Raw genomic sequence first — 13,531 nt, forward strand, 5'->3', positions numbered from 1 at the left:
AAACACCCCACACAGAACACATCCTTGAGGACCCTTCTGTGTCACCACCTCTAGTTAACTGCTTGCTGGATGGCTGAATGACCCACCCACCCGGAAGCAGCCGCCCCACTAGTGCTTTCGCACAGAAATGAGAGTCACCTCTTCCCTGGTGGCTCAGCTGGTAAAGAATCCGCCTGCAATGCGGGAGACCTGGGTTCGATCCCTGGGTTGGGAAGATCCCCCTGGAGAAGGGAATGGCTACCCACTCCATTATTCTGGCCTGGAGAATTCCATGGACTAGACAGTCCATGGGGTCACAAAGAGTCAGACACGACTGAGTGACTTTCACTTTCACTTTCCTCACTTCTCTTCATGACCCCCATGAGGACTCCAACCAAGTTTTTTTTTTTTTTTTTTTTTTAGTTAAAGACGCAGAACCTCTCAGAGTTGAATTGCTAAGCAGCATCTATAGGGTAAAAGTGACAGAAAGTATGGGTGTCCTCGCACCAGCTCGGGTCTTTCACAGCCCTGCTGTGAACCGTGGCCTCTGCAATGGCCCAGTCGGGGAGGTAATTCCGCTTCTCCTTTGAGCCACTTCTCTTGAGTCCGGCTGTCCTGAGTGTTTCTGTGGGGACAGCAAGTGGGGGCTTCCCCCACTGCCCTGAACTCACCCAGAGGGATGGACTGCTTTTGAAGGACCTGGAGGGCCTATCCCCTTCTCCTTCATCTTGCATCCACTGTTTATTCCTTGTCTTTTTACGTCTAACGGTGTTCACTGGGGTCTGGAGGGCAGGGGTGCAGCGGACAGAGGCCTAAAGGGCTGTATGCAAACACATTCAACCCGAATGAACCAAAGAGAGATAAAACAAACCTTTAAAAAAAATGAACTCCCTTAAGAGAGTCCCCGGTGGCTCGGCTCTGTAGCCCTGGCTGCTTCTCTCAAGACCACACGCTCTGCTCGGTGGGAACAGATGGCCTGCTGGAGACTTCAGGCAAACTTCCTGCTACTCTGCTGGGACCATGTGGCCCTCCCTAGTCTCTGCCCGCTATGCCAGTCTGGTTTGCAGAGTCTTGAGCCTACTGGGCTCCCAGTCCAGGCTAGAAGAGACCACAAGAGCCAGAGCCAGCAGGAGGAGTCTGGACCCCCTCCCCACCCACACCCCCACCCAGGACCCCTGCTGCCAGAGGAAGAGCATCACCTTGTTATGCGAAGACCAGAGTCAAGAAAGGCCTGGCCCCAAACCAGCCCAGACCCAGCAGGTCAGTCCAGCCCTCTGGCTCTCAACCCTTTGTCAGGAGTGCACTAAGGGAGGGGAAGGCGCAGCAGAGGGGCACAGCTGCAGAGATGCAGGGGGGTCCAGCCACCCAGAGCAGGAAGGGGCTTCAGATTCAGGGGACCCCCGTGCTGGCAGAGAGCAGAGGCTAAGGGGGCACGGGACCCAGTTGAGGGAAGGAGGGTCAGGGCGGCAAAGCCTGGATTACTGACCTGGGGACCACATTACTCCTCCCTTGGTGTCTCCTTCAGCATCGTACAGTGGGCGCATGACCCCTGCCCTGCCACCTCACGCTCCAGCCTTGACCTCAGCCTTCTCACCTCTGATTCTGCCTGCCCAGCCCTCCTTCTCTCTCAGACCAGCTCCCGCTGTTCCCCCAGGCCCTGCAGTGGTGGAAAATGCCTTTCCCCCAGCTACCACCCACACAGAATAGGCCAATTCACCTGAAGAAACACCAGAACTACCCAGTTCCAAATGCCCTGAATGGCCAGGGCATGAAGAGACTGAATGGCCAGCTGGGCTCATGCGCACCTAGGCAGAGGTGTCTTGCTGAACCACAGGTAGTGACCCAGGACCAATGTGGAGGAGGGGATGGAACAGCTGGAGGCAGACAGATGGCTGTGGCTAAGGGGCTTTGGAGGATGCTCCAAAAACACGTCCAACCTGAGATGCCATCTTACATCGAGGGATGCGGGAAGAGAGCCGATGAGCTGAGGCGTGGACACACCGAGCAGGAGCAGCTGATGTGACTTTGAGTGTGGCGTCTGCGGGAGCCCGGAGTCTCGCGCTCTGGAGAGGTCCAGCTGGAGGTGTGCTTCTGGGAGCATCAGCCTCCGGGAGGTGAGTGAGCCATGGGGAGGAGATGGTCCACAGCGAGAGGGTGGGGCGCAGAGGCTGGAAACGGGCCATGAGGAGCGCCAAGGATGAGACTGGCAGGAGACGGAGGAGGGGAGGTAGGAGAGGCAGGAAAAGTGAAAAATACAAGGCAAGATGGAATCCCAAGGAAGAGGAGAAAAGGGCTGGTGTTGTTGGAGGTCAGGCAAATGAAGCAGAAAGGGTGAACAGCTGGGAGTGGGTGTGACCCGAAATGCCCAGGGAGGGCTGATGCTGAATCTGGAGGGAGAGGTGGGCGATTCCCAGGTGGAGAAAGGGTGAAGCCCAGGATGAAGAATCGTTACATGCAAAGACACAGCAGGAACGCAATGCACTGGGGGCACCTGAAGCAATATGGAACTGGCAGTGAGTGGAGTGGGGGTGGCAGAGGGGTGTGGGAAGTGGAAGTAAAGAGAGAGAAAGCAACCACACCTGCAGAGGTGTCTTAGGGCAGGTTGAGTTGTCCACACCTTCTGTAGATCAGGGTTGGCAAACTGCAGTCCATGGCCAAATCTATCTAGGCCGCTGCCTATTTTTGTAAATAATGTTTTATTGGAACACAGTCCCACCTAGGCTAGAATGGCGGAGTCTACCATATGGCCTTAAACTGTGTGCATTCGACCCTCTACAGAAAAAGTTTGCCGCCCTCTGCTGTAGACAGTGTTTCACCACTGAGCAAGAAGAACAAGAGGATCAGAGACCCGGCCGCCGCAGGGTAGGCAGAGGTGGGGTGAGTGAGACTAGAGACAGGCGGAGGGTAAGGGGCTGTGCCTGCCATCCTGGTGAGAGCTAGTGCTGACCTGAGCTAAAGCAGTCAAGGTGAGGGGGCTTAGCTTTACAGGAAAGGCAAATAAAATCCTTCGAGGTAGTCTGAAGCACTGGGTTGAAAAAGATGTTGTTGTTTAGATGCTAAGTCATGTCCAACTCTTTGTGACCCCATGGACTGCAGCACACCAGGCTTCCCTGTCCTTCACTGTCTCCCAGAGTTTGCTCAAACTCATGTCCATTGAGTCAGTGATGCCATCCAACCATCTCATCTTCTGCCACCCTCTTCTCCTCCTGCTCTCAATCTTTCCCAGCATCAGGGTTTTTTCCAGTGAGTCAACTCTTTGCATCAGGTGGCCAAACTATTGGAGCTTCAGCTTCAGCATCAGTCCTTTCAATGAATATTCAGGGTTGATTTCCTTTAGACTTGACTGGCTTGATCTCCTTTCTGTCCAAGAGACTCTCAAGAGTCTTCTCCAGCACCACAATTCGAAAGCATCAATTCTTCGGTGCTCAGCCTTCTTTATGGTCCAACCCTCACATCCATATATGACTACAGGAAAAACCATAGCTTTTACTCTAAGGACCTTAACTGACAAAGTGATGTCTACGTTTTTTAATACCCTGTCTAGGTTTGTCATAGTTTTCCTTCCAAGGAGCAAGTATCTTTTGATTTCATGGCTAAATGAGAAAGATGCAAGAGAAAGATGTAGACATCAGCAAAAAAGATGTCACCAAGTCACAAATATCATGTGGAGAAGGGCAAGAAAGAAGAGAGAGGCACAAGGACCACGATATTTTGCTCCTAAACTGAAATAACTGTTTCTGTTTCATTGAAAAAAAAAATACTAAACTTTGGCTGCTGGAATTTCTTCTTTGCTGAAAGATGCTTTATAATAAAGAAATACTCTTGGGATTTGCTCACATCTGAAGATTCTGAACAACTGCCTTTTTTCTCCTTCTTAATGACAGGAAGTAAGAGATTTGATGGGGTGTTTAACCAGACTTGCAAGCCCAGTCTGCATCTTGAAAGAGGAAATGACTAGAGGTGGGGTTAGGAGTAGGGAAGGGGAAGAGTGAGGCCTGAGATGCCTGTGTTGCAGATCCCAGGAGTCAGCTCTGAGCCTTGATCGGCAGGGTCCAGAGGAGGAAACTCATGGGCCAAAGGAGAGGCACGGCCTGGGTGAGCTGGCAGAAAGCCTGGGCTACGAACAACAGGGAAAAAGGCTTGGGAGTCATCCCTGTCGCCTGCATAAGCAGGAGTTCTGTCCCAGGGAGCAATCTGGATGCTTGATAATCTGAGAACAGACAGAAGAAGCTGTGAAGAAATGATGTGAGTTACTGGGGGTGGTTAGCCTGTGGGCCTCAGTGGGACAGGAAGTGGGACCTGAGAAAGTAATGTGACAATGCTTGATCGGCCCAAGCTGGGGAAAGGAAATATAAAGCCTCATCTTCTGGGTGAGCGAAGTGGGCATGGTGGGGTCCCGTTGTCCCAGTGTCAAGGCAGAGGTGCAGGCAGGGCCGCAGCGGGCTGTGGGCATCATCTCCCCTGAAACCTGGGGCCTCCCCTGAGACATCTGTTGACTTAAAGAAAGACACACGGTAAGAGCTGTAAATTTAAGTTTTATTCAGGGTCTTGCTGAAGACAATAACCTAGGAGACAGCCACTCAGCAGCTCAGAGGAAACTACTCTGAAGAAACTGGGGAAAAACCAGTTTCTGTATGATTTTTGGCTAGGAAATACATCTGGGCTAGCACACATCTTGGTAAAAGATAACTGCTAATCACAAAGAACAGATATCTCAAGTTCATGATTTTAGTGCTTTCCTATAAACGGGAAGATGCAAAAATACTCCTCTAAGCTATGCATCTAACTATCCAGGGGCCCGTTTAATCAAAGCGCAGGGTGCCTAATCCTGTTTTTCATCCTGAATTCTTCTCGGGGCACACTGTTGGTGGGAATGCAGTGGGTTAAGACGCTGGCCCTTGTAGAACTCAGTGGTGAGCACACTCTTTGTTCTTTGTTGACACGTCTTTGGCTGCAAGTACACAACATGGCTATGAAATAAACTGTCGGCACATGAGGAATAAAATAAGAGGACCGTTCCCTTCCTCCACCCAGAAAGACAGATGGGCCTTCATGTTCCTCCGCCAGGCTCTCAGAGAGAGAGGAAACGCTGGGGAGGCCGACTGATTCTTGGTGCTTCAGGGGCTGCCCAGGCCCAAGAAAAATCCACTTGGGCTGCCTAAGGCCTGGCAGGGCCGGAGCCCAGGCCTCGGTCTCCTCCAGTGGGAAGGCCAGACTGCCCAGGGGACATGGCATGCGCCCTGGACGAGTCCACAGAGCCCCCCAGGCTCAAGATCAGGGTGGGGGGATCCCAGTGTGTGCCTGTGACCACCCAGGAAGAGCCTGTGGGGACATCTGGGAGCCCCTGGAGGCAGGGGGCAGTGCTCAGGGAACTGTGGCCTAAGCCCCTTCTCCTGTTCCTGTTCCCCTGAAAGCCTTTTGATTCCTGATGAGCCCATGGGGTTGGTGGCGGAGGAGGGGGTCCTCAGAAATCAAAAATGAACAATCCCCCTCAAGGAGATACAAGCTCCAGGTCAGATTAGTTTAGGGGAATGATGTTGGTTGTTTCTTTTCCATTCCAGTGTTAAGGATACAAGAGTAACAGATCCTAACTTTTACCCCAAAAGGCAATTTATTAGAAAGAGGATCAGGAAACAGAGGGAAACTAAAGGTGGAGGTGCAGCGCCGTGTCTGGGCCCCGGATGCCAACAAAAATCAGCAGTGCCCCGGGGCGGCCCTCTGCTTCTTTGCCCCCAGGTGTGCAGCATGACCGGAACTAACTCCTGTGGAGCAGTTACTGTGTGCCAGGCACTTAACAGAATGGAGACCTTAATATGTGTAGTTAAGTCCGCAACACAACCCCCTAAAGTAGGTATTGATAGTATCAATCTCATTTAGCCAGTTTCACATCCAAGTACAGAGAAGCTGAGTCACTTGCTGAAGGTCACACAGCCAAAGCCATATCCTCTCCACCGCTCTACTGTGCCGCCTCCAAAGAAACAAGGGTCACCATGAACTGCATGAACCCCCCAGATGTGTCTTCTACCCTTAGCTACCCCTCTCACAATAACTTGACAAGTCACCAGGGAAGGCAGGCAGGAAGACGGCAGATGGGTTGCTGTTATGCACCTGTGTGTATCACAGTTTACACACTTTGCACGTGTCCTCATCTCAACCTCACAATTCCCGGAGGAAACAGAACCCAGCAACGAAGTAACCCGCCTGGAGCCACTGCAGCTGAGGAGGTCTAGGGCCATCTGGGGCCTAGAGGAGGGGTGTGTTTCTCGCTCTCCCCATCCTTGGCAACCGCAGGGGGTGCTCCTGGCCCGTGTGGGTGCAGCAAAGACTGTCCCTGTTTGCATCTTCCTGGGGGGCATCGGGCGCCAGATAAGCACCATCGATGTGCACGGCCTTTGGGATAGATCGATCCGAGTGCTGTGTTCGGGTTCTCCAGGTCTTCAGGTCCTGGCGCTATGGGTTTGGGGCAAGAGTGAGGCCTGCTTCAGAAACTTGCAGGCACCTGCAGGGCCGACCTGCGGGAGCCGCCCTCTCTGTGGCTGGAGCAGCTGAGCTCATTTCCTGTCTCAGTTCTGCTCTGGCCTGGGGAGGCGGGGAGGCGGGGGAGGGGGCAGGCGGGGGCGGGGGGCGGCCCTGGCGCGTGCTTCCGCAGAGGATGGGTGTGCCCGGGGCGGGGCGGGATTGCGCGAGCAGGAGGTGCTGGAGGGGAGGGGACATTGCTGGGGCAGTTCTGACCCTTTCACTTCCTTTCGTGGAGGCGGTGGGTGGATGGAGGTCTGGACAGACGGGCTAGTGGGGCTCTCAGAGGCGCTGGGGGCTGAGGTCCGGGTTGCCCAGGAAGAGTCAGAGGCCTGCGATTGACCGCCCAGCTTGGAGAAGTGTAAGGAGCTTTCTGGGGCCCTTGCTCTGGGGAAGGGACATTGTTCTTTGGCATGTTCTTTCAAACCAGAAAAAAGGAAGGTGAGCCCTAGCCAGAGACTCCACTTAGACCTGCAAGCATGTCCCAAGGGGTCAGGGAACTGAGAGCTGCCAGGTAGAGACCACCTCCCGCCTGACATGGTCAAGCTGGCGTAATGTGAAGGAAAAAAGAGGAATGGGTTTTTCTTTCCTGAGAACAGTGAGCAGGCCTGATCACTCCTAGGTTCACTTTCACTGTTACTAGTCTGTTGTCTATGACTGAGTTTGCTTTTCTGCCTCTTAGCTCTGCATAAGCTTCATTCTGCATCTGTTGTCCTTTGACTCTATGCTAATTACATCCTGTATCTGTTCTCACCTTTACAGCACTCTCTTCCTCGCTGTTTTTTGTTTTTTTTTTTTTCCTCTCTTTTTGCGTTATACAAAGAAAGCCCAGTACAATTCACAAAAGACAATGGACCCGACTACCGGGCTACCTGATGCCAGCCTCGACTGTTTTTGAAACAATACAAGAATTATACAAACTCCTTATAACTTTGTTCCTCATCACCAACCCAGAACTTGGAACCGTCATCTATATAATCCCCTAGACTCCCCCTGGGAGAGGGGCACAATTCTTGAGGCATGATCCTGCTGCATCTTCCCTCCGCCAGCAGAAGATTAAAACCACCTTTCTATTTCCTCCAAATTCTGTCTCCATGTTTTTTATCTGGCTTCGGTGGGTAGAGAATGCCAAGATTTTGGCGACATCAAAGTTGGATGTCCCATCGAGGGGGCCCAGCTGAAAAGCGACGGTTGCAGGGTGAGAGAGAGAGAGAGAGTGTGTGTGTGTGTGTGTCTTGCAGGGGGTATGTCTCCAAAATCACACACCTGTGCTCCCTGTGGTCTTTCCAGAAACACACAGGAACTGTGAAGAGCCACTCACTCCCCTTCATCTCGGCAGGCGAGGTCTTCAGAGATCCCTGGCACCCATACCCCGCCAGAAACAGGAGGGGTTTGTGTGAGATGATCCCTAAAGGGCTCCCACCTCTGACCCCCAAGACCATGAGATGAACCCCTGGACTGTGTGCAGAAAATGCAAGGAGGAGGAGGGAGCAAGCCAGATTCCAGGAGGGCTTGTTTAGGAGTGAGCCCTGGGTCTGCCCACAACTTCTAATTAGAGGCAGGGTACCGGATCCGCATTTTCATCAGCTCACACTAAAATCTGAAACATACCACACTGACCCTTAGGAGATTCCAATAAGCCATGCCTTCCCATCTTCTGCTTCCCCTGGTCCCCCAGGTCTGTCCTGCTGTCTCTTGGTTTCATTCCGTCTCTGCCCAGATGTCCCTCAGAGAGGTCTTTCCTGGCCTCTTGATCTAACAGGTAAGTCATCGTGCAGTGTAGGTGTGTTCCATGCAATGTGTGGGAAGTACTTGTACTTAAAAAAAAATCAATTGTTGTGAACCTAAGACTGAAATTGAACTGGGCATCCTGTATTTTTATTGCTAAATCTGGCAGTCCCAAGGCACGGGGACTCTGTGTCCCCAACCCCCTGACAGTGGGGCCGTTCGCTAGTTGGAGTTGCCAGGAGCAGCCACCACCCCTGCCCCTTCCCCTGAAAAGAAGGCACGTCCTCTTCCTTGGCATCCTGCTTGGGAATTTCTGTGCTAGAAACAAAACCTAAAGGCTTTCTCCTGAATGAATTATCTTCCTTTGGGCTTCCCAGGTGGTGGGAAAGCTTTTTATACTCTTGGTTGTACATAGAGGTCAATGGATAATACAAAATTATGCACCATCAGCAGCCCTGACTCTTATCAAGACCAGGCTTTCTCTCTGCATACCTAGCTGTATACACAAGTCTTAGGTGATTTACATCATCTTCTGGCCAGAAGGCCAATTAACATTTTACGGCCCTTTTCTGATAAGGGTCTGTCAACCAGAAAACTTATTTGCCTTAATGTGTTGTTCTTCCCAAAGTCTGGTACCACTCAGAAAGCACTAAATAAAGTTACATTCTTACATAGCAAGGACACAACAATTTATAACAAAGAAAGAGCAGTACAGTGATTTATAACAAAGAGAAAATTAACTCAAAAGTCTAGTGTTGCTAACATCAAAAACTACTATATTCCTTTTTCTATATCCCAATTTGCCGGGGTCCAGCACCAGTGGATCCAGGGTGATTCGAAGGTGGGGATGGAGTCAGCGTCCTGGAAAAAACTTATTTAATTACAGATATAGAGGGAGATTAGAAACAGATAGTGTAGTAGGAGAATTAGTGGAGAAAAGAGGCTGAATAACTGGTTTACATGGAATACCAATCACCACCTACGTAGGCCACAGGCGTCTTTCTATACTCCCGAAGGACAGGAGGCACTGAGGCCTCCCTGGTCCAATCTCAGAAACCCAGGCAGAATTAGCAGGCTTGGTGAGTACCCACATTTCAGATGGGAATTCAGCCAGGAAAACGGGGAGCGAGAAACGACACGGGGGAATCAGTCTTTCCAGAAACTGATCCGATTTCTTTATTTTTCAGGTTTGTTTATATACCTTTTTGTTATACATAGGGATGAATAGAGAGTCACGCGGGGGTCAGCAGACCTGACCCTTGTCACAATCATGTGCTTCATATAAAATTATACAAAGGTCTTATGAGTTTCATCATCTTTTAGCCATGAGGTCTGCTGACATTTTATGGCCCTTTCTGATACCGGTCAGTTAACCAGAAAACTTATTTTTCCAGGGGTGATGTTTTCTTAAATCAGGCGCCACCCTCCAAATAAAGTTGCATTCCTATAGGGTGAGGGTGTAGGGAGTTACAATCAAGAAAGGAATTTACTTAACCTAAGGTTTAACATGATTAATCTTAAAGGTTAATACTTATTTCTCCTATATGCTAGTTATATTCATTATAAGGGCAGGAATATGAAGTTTTAGCAGCAAATATTGGCTCAACAAATGTAAACCCTTTACCAATGTTCCCCTTAAGATCTATTTTGTCTTAAGATAGTGATAAAGTTACATAGCATAGTGATTTATAGTGATTTATAACAAAGTACAGTAATCTATAACAAAAGAGAAGATTCATTAACTCAAAAGTCTAGTATTGCTAACATCAAAAAACTACTATATTTCCTTTTCTATATTCCAAATACATTGATTAATATATTCCCAGGTGCCTAAGGATATGGAGGCCTGATGGCAATCATTGACTCATCAATGAAAAAAGCCCTATGCTAATACTCCAAACTCTCTGTGCTGTTTATGGCTGAGAGGCAGTCACACAAGCTAGTCTGTCAGCAGAGAGGTTTGACCTGAGACATCCTTGTCACACCCAGGGCAGGGAATTAGCAGTAATTATTGGCACGACAAATGAAGAAAAACCTTTCACCAATATAATTCCTAATCATCCTACTAATACTATACTAATGATCTTCTAACTTCTCAAAAGAGTCTGTATTTAGAAAAAACATCCCGTGCCTCTCACAGTTGGGAGGCTGTAAACAATCGCATGTGGCCGGAGGAGCCTGATCAGGAAGGCCAGAGAACCTTCAGAGTTCGTAAGTTGAAACTCTTATCACGCCCAGGAATTTTTATTAACTGGAGCTGCAAGTTAACTCCTTCTTTGAGAGAAATGGTTATGGGGGAGAGCTCCCCATAAAGTACTCTGGTTTTGGGGTAGATGCTCGGGAACAAGGGGTTTCCTGAGGCTTGATCACGCCTTTGCCTATGCCAAGCTTCCTTCCTCGTGGCCTTTGCCATGGGCGGAGCTCCTGACGCTGGCTCCCAACACCAATTACATTGATTAATATCCTTCAGGTGCCTAAAAGATAAAGAATATGGAGGCCTGGCAGCAAACATCAACTCAGCAGTGAAATCCTTTACCAAACTAATTCTTAGCTCTAAAAGGCTCTATATCTTTAAGATGTTTTAAACTTCGTGCCTCTTGCGGTTAGGGGGTGGGGGCTGTAAACAACCACAAGCTGTAAAAGTCTCCAACTGTCAGGCAAGTTAGAGAGCCATCAGAGAGATTTGAGCTGAAACATTCCTTTCATATGCAGGAGATCAGTTGGAGCTCTAAGTTAACTTTTTCCAGCGAAAGGTGGTCGGGGATAGCCCCCTGTTATGTCAGAAGAGTATAGTATAGCAGACAGTAAACAGACAGATTTTGGTTTCGGGGTAGATGCTCAGGCAGAGGCCCCCTTGAGACCTGACTCGCCTTGCCCGTCAGGCCTCTCCGCATGACCTTGTCATGGGTGGGATCTCCCGTGCTGGCTCCCAGCACATGGGGTCACAAAGAGTCGGAAACGACTGAGCTACTGAGCACACATTCTCTGCCTTTGCCCCATTTGCTGCCTCAGACACTCAGGTTCTGCCCAAGACCCCAGGTGATTCCACATTGCAGTTGACGGGTGTGGGTGTACTGTCCTCAGCCAAATGCTCTGTGCAACAGTCAGGAAGAGGGAAATTCCCACCCCTGCCCCGCCACCACTCCTGGGTTCTTTTGGTTGCTCTAATAATTCAATTGACACAAGACAAATTTTAAAAAATTAATTCATATGCATGGAAGGCTCAGTGGTAAAGAATCTGCCTGCCAATCAGGAGACGCTGGTTCAGTCCCTGGGTTAGGAAGATCCCTTGGAGGAAATGGCAACCCACTCCAGTGTTCTTGCCAAAGGCCTAGTGAGCAGAGTCTGACAAGGCTGAGCACCTGAGCATGCACACTCATAGAAATGGGACTCCCGAAATAACCAAAAGAGGATGTTTACATATCATTTTTAAACAATTACTTGGGAAGATTTAACAAAAGAGCTTGTCCTTGGGGTTGCAGACTAATGAAGTAACACAGTTTGTTATGCATCTTTCTTAGCCTTGGATTCCCTAACTCTGGTGATAAGAATGCGTTTTATCCTTCTGGTACAGGGAAGATACCTTCACATGGGAGATTTATTTCCCACTTTTAGGGGAAATAGGGGAGTCAGAGTGGGTTTTTAAATTATTTATCTATGTACTCACTTGACTGTGTCGGGTCTTAGTTCTGGCACGTGGGACCTGCGCTGAGTCACGCGGGATCTTTTGATGCTGCGCCCAGACAGACTCTCTAGTTGTGGCCACGGGCTCAGTAGTTGCTCCAAGGCATGTGGGTTCCCTGAACAGGGATCAAACCCGACTCCCCTGAATTGAGGAGACTTCACTGGTAGCTAGCCCAGGGGTAAAGAATCTGCCTTGCAATTCATGTGACTCAGATTCAATCCCTGGTCAGGGAACCCACACGCTTTGGAGCAGCTACTGAGCCCGTGGCCACAACTAGAGAGGAGAGGAACTTTGGACCCAGATGTGTGTGGAAGGAAGACGATAAGAACCCACAGGGAGCAGCCAGCAGTTTAGAAGCCAAGGAGATAGAGTCTCCTTCCCAGCCTGCTGACAACTTGATCTTGGACTTCGAAGCCTCCCGAACTGTGAAATGACACTTCCAGCTGGTTAAGCGCCCCGCAGTCTGCAGCCCTTTGTTACAGCGGCCTGACAACCAACGCAGGGTGCTGGTCTCAGAGCCCGGCACTGGCTCTGCCCTCTCTGGCCGGTGCCTCCCACCTCGCAGTCCACCTAACCTGGGGATGGGAGGTGGTTTCCACAAGAACAAGCTTGTGGTGAAACCTCAGGTCACCCTGGGCTTCTCGGCTCCCTTAACTTGTCCGAGCAGCAGGAAATTCAGACCAGCTAGAGCTGGAAAAGCCTTGTGGGCATATAAAGTGGTATGGAGATAGACTTTCCAGTGTCCAGAGCTGGTCTGCGCTCGCGTGACAAACCTCAGTGAGGCAACACGCTCATTCACACACAGTGGCCGAGACTGTGTTTTATTTCTCCTCATGTTCCCAGCACCTGGTACACAGTAGGTGCTCAATAAGTGCCAGCCCTTCCTACAGTAAAACACAAGCATCCTACTTCAGGCGGCAGAAGAGGATAATTCAGCAAGCTGGGAAGGGTCCACTTGGAAGTGGGCAGTTCAATCTGGGGTTTTAAGCACCCGGACTGGCTGTCAGGAGCTCCCCACTCTGGAGCCGGTATCTGCTGCTGGGTGACCTCAGACAACTCCCACTTCTTCTCTCTGGGATTCCGTGTTTTTATAAAACGGGGAGTCTCAGTATCCGATGAGGAGCCCATGGTCTGGAGCTCTGTGCCTGTGGGAGGGGCTGGGCATCGGCAGAGAGGTCCCAGGGCCCCGAGCCCAAGACTTGCCATCAATGCTGGCATAAAATAGGAAAGAGCAGACAGACACTGCTGGGGGGTGGAGAGACCCTGGAGGCAGCTGGTGACCAGCACCCTGGGCCAGGCTCAGGGGACCCTGGGGCTGGAGGTGAGTGAGAAGCTCCGGTCAGACAATGTCTCCCTGTCCTGCCACTTTCACTCCCAGCTTGGCCTGCTGGTCACACTGAACACACGCTGTGCTTTGGCCCCTATTTGAGCCACCTTTGTCCCAGGTGAGTCATGAGAAACAGAACTGCCTTAAGAAGTCAACTGCAGTCTTCCTGGGGGTCCAGATAGTTGGGGGGGGCACCCCTCTTCATGGATGACTGGGAGGGCCGGGCAGCAAAATGCCCCTTCTCCGGATGGCCCATGGCTGACCCATGGAGGACCACCCAATGCTGGTGTGGCCTC

General features: G+C 50.6%; 1 protein-coding gene across 3 annotated transcripts; it reads left to right on the top strand.

Annotated features, from left to right (window-relative positions):
• Positions 269 to 3,805, top strand: LOC102188068. 3 transcript variants are annotated; one of them, XR_001919280.1, is made up of 5 exons: positions 269 to 1,239; positions 1,634 to 1,813; positions 1,940 to 2,093; positions 2,758 to 2,841; positions 3,524 to 3,759. XR_001919280.1 is itself a non-coding variant. In XM_013970081.2 (3 exons), exons 1-2 carry the CDS (start codon positions 1,000 to 1,002, stop codon positions 2,000 to 2,002), a joined length of 609 nt encoding a protein of 202 aa, XP_013825535.1. In that variant the 5' UTR covers positions 269 to 999; the 3' UTR covers positions 2,003 to 2,093; positions 3,524 to 3,805. The 3 variants fall into 3 exon arrangements, 1 of the variants encoding a protein (XP_013825535.1); XR_001919279.1 differs by having other exon boundaries at positions 1,634 to 2,093; XM_013970081.2 differs by lacking the exon at positions 2,758 to 2,841 and having other exon boundaries at positions 1,634 to 2,093; positions 3,524 to 3,805.

Source organism: Capra hircus, chromosome 16, assembly GCF_001704415.2.
Source record: "Capra hircus breed San Clemente chromosome 16, ASM170441v1, whole genome shotgun sequence".
Classification (NCBI taxonomy): Eukaryota; Metazoa; Chordata; class Mammalia; order Artiodactyla; family Bovidae; genus Capra; species Capra hircus.

Coding starts and splice junctions, on each gene's coding strand:
- LOC102188068 (XM_013970081.2), top strand. CDS start 1,000: ATGTGGCCCTCCCTAGTCTCTGCCCGCTATGCCAGTCTGGTTTGCAGA. Junction 1,240..1,633: donor AACCAGCCCAGACCCAGCAG/GTCAGTCCAGCC, acceptor CTGTTCCCCCAG/GCCCTGCAGTGGTGGAAAAT.